Genomic DNA, 7,516 nt, shown 5'->3' with positions numbered 1-7,516 from the left:
AGTGCTAATCAAGATGTCAAGGATGTTAGTACAAACTGTATGGGTCAAATGTATAGGTATTCAGCAACAAAAAACAAAAAATGTATACCAATAAAACCAGAGAGCACCAAATAGAACTTTATGTGGTAAAGGCTTATAATTAAATATTCAAAATCAAGAGGACATATCGCATAACATCACATTCACATTTTCTGTTTTTATTTTCCTCAGCAATGCAAATAATATATGTTGTATAATATTAGATAAAGTTATGTGCAACAGATAAGAATCACAGACATCACAAGAATCTAAGTATAGAAGTGAGTAGTAGTAATTTCTAATTGTAATGGTTGCCACACAATAAGGCTTTGTTTTATCTCGTAAAAATGAAATTAGGTATTGACCTTATTGGGATTGAGGTATCTGGAATAAAGATTGTGAAAAGAGTATGGTATGCCATCAGATGGATGTATTAATGAGAAATAGGACAATGTTTGGCCAGCTAACTTATTGAAGACAACCACCCAGCATTATCTTTAGAAAATTCTTTCATTAAGGTTCAAAGATTCTAGAAGTTCTAATTTTATTTTTATTTTTTTAATAAGTAATCAATTCTATTACAAAAAAGAATGCATCAAGTACATAGGAAGTATGCTAGATGCAAAGTCAAATGTTAATCTGCAAGAAACAAAGTTTATGTTAACTATAATAATCCAAGTAGCAGAATGAGCAAGAAACTGAACCATATAAACACATGTGAATACATTCTACAGTCACCCAATAATCTATCTGTGAAGGAATAGATGAAAACCTTGCATAGACTAAAATTGGTCCCAAAAGAAAAGAATTTTCAAGCTTCCTTAAGTTGGGATCTTTCGGATCTGCAAAAGGAATTGACACACATCAAACCCCATAAATAAAGTAATTAATTTCACAAATTCCATCAAATGGAATTTCTTATTCGACAGCACAAGAACCCACCAGCAAAAAAAGTAGGCATGGCCACTGGAGTACCAATTGTATGAGCCTTAAAAAAAAGAGTGTATAAGTGCGGCAGAAGGCGGTGTATAAGTGCGGCAGAAGGCGGTAACGCCTTTTCAAAGCTAGGCGACAAACTTCTTCACACTAATGAACAAAACTGAAGTAAGTTCTGAACTAAATTATGGCCACAACAGAATAACATGAATTTAAAGAACTTTACAGCAATTTAATAGGTGGCAATCAATAGTGCCTAAATATACGACTTCAAAAAGTCATTTCCAAATTCCAATAGTTTAGTCTAATTAGATTTAAGCTCTCCATATACTAGTGCAATATTCATAAATGTGTGTGCTTTAATAGTTCCAACTATGCAGTATACCACTCACTCAAAATTCAGGTGGAAAACTGTAGCTTGAAAACACGTGATTCATTCTACTCAAGGTGATTATTGCATTGGCACATGTCCAAGAGCATCCAAGACATAGCGTATACATTTTTTATAAGATGTAAATATCATTCTAAAATTTTGGGTACGTCTATGAAATAAAATATATCAGGAAGTATCTGAGAGCTATTAGTATTCAATATAGATACCACAAAGATATGGCTCCATTTAGAAATATCGGGAGCTATAGCCCTACCCCAACCACCTCCTCACATTTTTGAGATAATAGCAAATAGGCTAACCTCTCATCCAAATGATCAGAAAGAAAACTCAAATGACATTAAACATACTCTAACCTCACTCAAATTCTATGTACTGCATGATGATCTCTTCAAACCCAAAAATAGGAATTAGAAACAGCTGAAACACCAGGCATAAATATGTTGAATATAAAACTATCTTAGTTAATGGTTAAGTATTAAATTCATCATTTTCTAACAGATTAAGCTTTTGGTATAATCAATAATTTATCATGGAATAGGAGCAAGTGATCCTGAGTTCAAACCCAAGGATTTTGGGCCCACATAATGATTAAATTCTTTATTTCCTAACAGCTTAAGTTTTTAGGACAACTGATAATTTATTAGTTATCATATGTTGTTCTAATGAAAATATATGTCTGCATTTAATGAAGTGGTACTATGATGCACTCCAATCATCAATAAGTTAAAAAGGCTCATTCACATACTCAATATAAGTTATTGCTGTATTGCTAAAGGAGGACAAACCTCTTCCCCGAAAGACCAGGGTTCATGGTCAATAGTGTCAGTTTCAGAATGCCCGCGGCAAAAAGGAAACATAGCACTTACACCCATCCACCTTCCAAAAAGCTGGGGTGTTGCATTTCCAGAAAACCCACCAATATCAGGTCCTGAAAGCGGCTGACCACTAAGTCCCTGAAAACAAACTAAAACCAAAGTTAGAGTAGAGTAATACTAGAAAAAGTTGAACATGAATAAACTTATCCAAAGTATTATATGGAAACAAAAAACATTTCATTGTGTCCAAATCTGAACCAAGAAAAGGAAGAAAAAGGAAAAATATCTAAATTAAAGTTGGAGTAAATAAATTTAAGATATTCATATTCATAAAACTTTCTCTTAACTTTCTTGGACAGGACTCCTAAATTGAAACAAACAGAATAGTTCTTAACACTATTAGAAATCCAATATTAGAATACTCTTAGACCAAACTCAATCAAGTCAATAACCATAAAAGTAAAATTATATGCCAGATCTTCCCCTTCTCATAAAATACACCTACAACTTTCAAACCAGTAATCCAAATTAGGAAACTGTTGTAGCCCTAGACTCCTAATGACTTAACTTCAAACCATTTAAGACTTGTCTCAATCCAACATTGCATGTAATTCCTATAAATAAAAAGCATTTAACTCAACAAAACCAAAAATTATACTAAGATTAGCAACTTGACCCTTATTTTTCATGGCTGCATCATTTTTATGAGTTTGATTTCCCATGCACATACGACAATGTAGACAGTCCCAAAGTTCTCCACAAGACCACTGGATCAAAGAAAAGATTTGTGGAAAGTTGGCAGGAAAGGCAAAAGCATAAATTACACAAGAAGGCACAAAAGTGAATTCAATTGTCCCATTTTGCTTCAGGCAAACAGCACAGACTGCAAAGATAATTTTTTTTTCTTTACACAAGTGTAAACTCCTAATTGCTTACCAATTGAAGTACCATGGATATACTCATATGAAGATGCTCCCAATTTGAAAGGTTATCTCCTGTCCATGTTGCAACATACCTTTGGCTACCAATAAACCCAGCTCTGGTGAGGACAAAAGGACGCTTATTTTCATTAGCCAACTTCATGCCTTCATATGTTGATCTTACCATCAGCATGCCATACACCTGTAATAGCCAAACCCTTATCTGAGAGAAGTTCATAATTTGCTGTGCCAGTCAAGTTCATAGAAAGGATCCTATGGGACCAAAGAAATTAACTTCAAACGCATTCCAACAGCAAATACAAACTAGGTTTAAAAAGCATGTAACGTAGAAAAAGCAAAAGGCTAGGGTCACAGAGTAATACATTGTGATAATAAGAGTGATTTTGACAACCTCCAAGCTCATCATCTCCCCTATGAATATTACTTTCAGGCATCGTTTTTGTTACAGCCTGCAAAGAAAAATAATTAGTTCAAATAACAATGAAAGAGGCAAGCACTAAAAGGAATTATTGAATTACCTTAAAAACAGCTGGTTCATTGATATCATTCCATATACCATCAACACCATTAGATGTGAAATCTTTAACTAAACTAGCCCACCAGGAACGAACTTTTGACTGCGTAAAGTCAGGAAAAATACAGGGTCCAGGCCACACCTCCCCTGAAATTGGATTTGAATATTTTAACACATCAACTGTCAAAATTAAGTACTGGTGAATATAGAAAAATATACCAACAAAAGGCCTTCCATCAGCTTTTTGAGTCAAGACATCACTTTTTGAACCGCTGTCATAGACAAAATAACCCTCTTCATGCTTGATCCCTGGGTCAAGCATCCAGATAGCTTTAAAACCATTCTGGTGAAGATCATCTACCAAAGATTTTGGATTTGGGAAACGGTCCTGAAAGATACAATAATGATTTATTGTTCATGTAAAAAATGATGTAAAAGATTTCATGCAAGATGGCTAATTGATTTCCAAGTCACAATACAAACCACTTTTTGAAATTAAATACTTTTTGTAGTGGCGTGTAGCAAGATAGAACCTACTATGAAAACACTAAATGTATTTATCAGTAAAATTAGATTATTGTAAATAACAAACACAAAAAAGGAAATAGCCACAAGCAATGGATTACTCAAGTAAAAAAGCCATGATTTATTATTCCATTACTGAATGACAGAAGAAGAAATGGATAAACTTCAGAATTTGTTGGGGACTAAAACCCAAAAAGAAAAAGGTATGAGCAACATATTGATTCATTTTTCCACATCAAGAAAAAGGATATAGATTTAATCAAGAACAGCCAATCCATTTCCAAGGAACAAAAAAATATGACTAAATTCAACTGAGATAGCTAATAATTTATGCCTATGGAATTGTCATACAGAAGACACTAAAGGAGGACATGCCTTGTCAAAGGTGAAACACCGAAAACCATCCATGTAATCGATATCCATCCATATTACGTCACAAGGTATACCTTTCTCCTGGAATGTTCTAGCAATCTGCAAAAGTAAGGTGTTCAATAATGAAGAAAAAAATAATAATTATTATTATAATAATGTTCAAAATAGAATTGTCCATAGAGGGTCCATGATTGTAAAACAATGAACTAACCAATATGAGCATTTTGCTTTATCCTTAGAAAAGATTTAGAGAATAAATCAAGAATTTTGACAATATACTGTATTCTTCACAGTATAGTCAAATTTATTCACATATATCACTCGGGAAATAAAAACTTAAAAAATTAAGAGAACTTATGTAGTACTTGAACATGATTTACTGCAAGCATGCATGTACAAATACATGCAGGAAGGAGAGAGGCTGGTATTAACCTGAGTAAACTAGAAATTACTAACCTCAAGAACTCTCTTGTCTGAATCGTAGCTCCAACGACATTGTTGATAGCCGAGGGACCACTTTGGAGGCATAAATACAGATCCTGAAGAAAAAATAATCAGTTATTCAGCATATATAACTCACTACCAAAATGATAAATTTTAAGAATAAAGGACAAGTCAGTAGATACTGGTTGCACTGTGTGGTAGTCAAATAATTACTGTTAACAACGTAATTTTGTTTCTTCATGAACAAGACACAAATGCAAAGATTTGATACATATATCCAAGTAGAACTTAGTTCTTGCCGAAAAAATAATGCGACACAAAAACATTAAAAAAAAAAATCTCCATGCTAGAATATGATTCAATTGAAAAGAGACATTCTTATTATATAGATTAGGAGAAACTTTGAAGTCTTATCAAGTTCTTCTAGAAGACTCACACTGTTGAAATTTTAATGGAGTCTCACAATTAGAAGTAAAGCAAATATTAGAAGACAAGTAATGATATATGATCATTGAGTAAAGCGCACTAGAACTAGGTAGACTAATACTATGCAGTATAAGACACCTCAACCAATGAATTTTAAGCTCTTCTGTAATCAATTTGATAATTGTGGCCACATTAAATTAATTGAAATTATACATAAAGAGGACTAAAGAAATAATAGCTAAGATGGGTCAGGAAATTACCAATTGCATGAGATAAAGCTATCAAGACAGCAGTGGGTGAAGGAAATGGACCAAATGTAATAACAGGATATGAGGATGGAGCAACAAACTGTATCCTCGATTCTTTCCTAAGGTCAATCTGTTTATGAAAAGATACGCGCAACCAATAGATACGTAAAAAACTATAAAGTATAACTATAAAGATTTCAGAAAGTTTTATTTTCATATATTCAATTGTCACAGTACCTCACAGCGTTGTGTTGTGTCAGCAAGCACCCCGAGTGCCTCCCCATTGGGCAGAACAGCTATCACCCAAGGATGAGACTGGTACAAGGATGTAGTTCCTGGACCATAACCCCATGCATTCCAAGAAAAAACCTATAAGAAAGGCAACTGCTCAATATTTGTAGAGCAAGTATAGAGCTTTCGTGGATGGAATATCAAACAAATTGACTTACTCTCTTTCCAGTCCGCTCAAGTTGTCCACTAACTTCTCCAGTCCCATAGAAGGAGGTACCAGAAGGAAGCTACATTAGAAGCAAAGTCCATTGTATCAATTAAGAGGAATAATGTAAGACTTGAAATTGCATTAGAAAAGAGATAAAAAGAAATGTGGAGAACCAAATCAAAGAAAGCAATGAAGGAACTGACCTCAATTTTAACAATCTGCTTTTCAAAAAGACATTCAAATTTCGGAGTGTATAAGGGCACCTTGTGACTCATAATGGGTGTTTCCCTATCCTTGCTGTTTATAAAAGATAAACTAGGATATGCTGCATCTCTATCATTTGGAGGACAATCAAATCGAAAGACTCCATCCTCCAATATAGGTTGAAAAATCATATCCCCTGAGGAGACATCTGCAGTGACTGCCTTTTGTTCATGGTCAGCCATTTTAGATATCAACCTCTCACCAATCAACCTCCTACTAAGCCTCTTCTTTCTGCAAGCCAAAATTTGCATTAGTAATCCTTCCCCGACATGTACTATTAGTATTCTCCCCTGTTCTCTTCTCGATTTCTATTTTTCCAAACAACACAGCAGAGGACGATAATGCTGAAGATGACATTAATTAATAAAGATTTAAGCAGGCAACGGTTCATCACTCTCAGATATTTATCATTTGTATAAACATCATATAAGAAACTATCTCCTTACCCATATACACAGAAAATGAAAACTAAAAGTTTAAATACATAGTTGGTCCCTTAAATTTAGCCCAGATCACAGCTTTTTGGGACTAAAAGCGATCACTTTAAATTTGTTTGTTGTGAACTAAAAGCGATCACATTAAACTTCAAGGATTAAACCCGCTCATGAGCTAAGGGACCAACAATCATATGAGAAACTCTTTCTTTACCCATATTGACAAAAGGATAAAATTTAAGGTTTAAATCCATTGTTGGTCCCTTAAGTTTAGCCCATGATCAATTTTAGTCTCTAACGTTTAAATTTCACTCTAAGTCTGTTAGGGACTAAAATAAACCAGATCACTTTAAATTTTCAGTCAAGACTAAAAAAGTAATCACCTTAAACTTCAGAGATTAAAATCACTCATGATCTAAACTTTATGGAACAAAGATATAATTTGGCCAATAGTGAATGCGGTGGAATTAATGCGCGTGTATTAGTTCAAAACTTCAAAAATGCATCAATCATTCACAAAACTAATATGAGTATGCACCGTGTATATACACATTTAGTTAACTTTTTTTTTTTCCTTATCATATTCTGGCTAATCTGATAAGTAATTGTATCAAACAAAGGCCAAAGGAGGAACTAGTAAAAGAACCTGATGGTGATGAAGCCAGACGGAGAAGAAGGAAATGATGAAGTGAAGATCTGGCCCTGAGTAGCAGCAGCAGCAAGACCAAGATTCCTCAACCTGACCA

General features: G+C 34.0%; 1 protein-coding gene across 1 annotated transcript; it reads right to left on the bottom strand.

The window, feature by feature from the left end:
- Positions 1-1,702: 1,702 nt before the first annotated feature.
- LOC126701023 (uncharacterized) lies at positions 1,703-7,516 on the bottom strand. Its single transcript, XM_050399174.1, has 13 exons — positions 7,417-7,516; positions 6,276-6,567; positions 6,083-6,151; positions 5,871-6,002; positions 5,646-5,763; positions 4,972-5,054; positions 4,519-4,614; positions 3,838-4,006; positions 3,623-3,765; positions 3,467-3,553; positions 3,100-3,285; positions 2,134-2,301; positions 1,703-1,765 (listed from the first exon to the last, which is right to left on the bottom strand). Exons 2-13 carry the CDS (start codon positions 6,516-6,518, stop codon positions 1,703-1,705), a joined length of 1,557 nt encoding a protein of 518 aa, XP_050255131.1. The 5' UTR covers positions 6,519-6,567; positions 7,417-7,516.

This window comes from Quercus robur, chromosome 2, assembly GCF_932294415.1.
Source record: "Quercus robur chromosome 2, dhQueRobu3.1, whole genome shotgun sequence".
Classification (NCBI taxonomy): Eukaryota; Viridiplantae; Streptophyta; class Magnoliopsida; order Fagales; family Fagaceae; genus Quercus; species Quercus robur.
This window is presented reverse-complemented; position numbering and strand designations above follow the sequence as displayed.

Excerpts from the sequence above, each read along its gene's own strand:
- LOC126701023 (XM_050399174.1), bottom strand. The coding sequence starts at position 6,518 with ATGGCTGACCATGAACAAAAGGCAGTCACTGCAGATGTCTCCTCAGGG. Across the intron at positions 4,615-4,971 it reads CAGACAAGAGAGTTCTTGAG|ATTGCTAGAACATTCCAGGA; the intron begins GTTAGTAATTTC and ends TTACTTTTGCAG. Across the intron at positions 3,766-3,837 it reads TGATGGAAGGCCTTTTGTTG|GGGAGGTGTGGCCTGGACCC; the intron begins GTATATTTTTCT and ends ATCCAATTTCAG.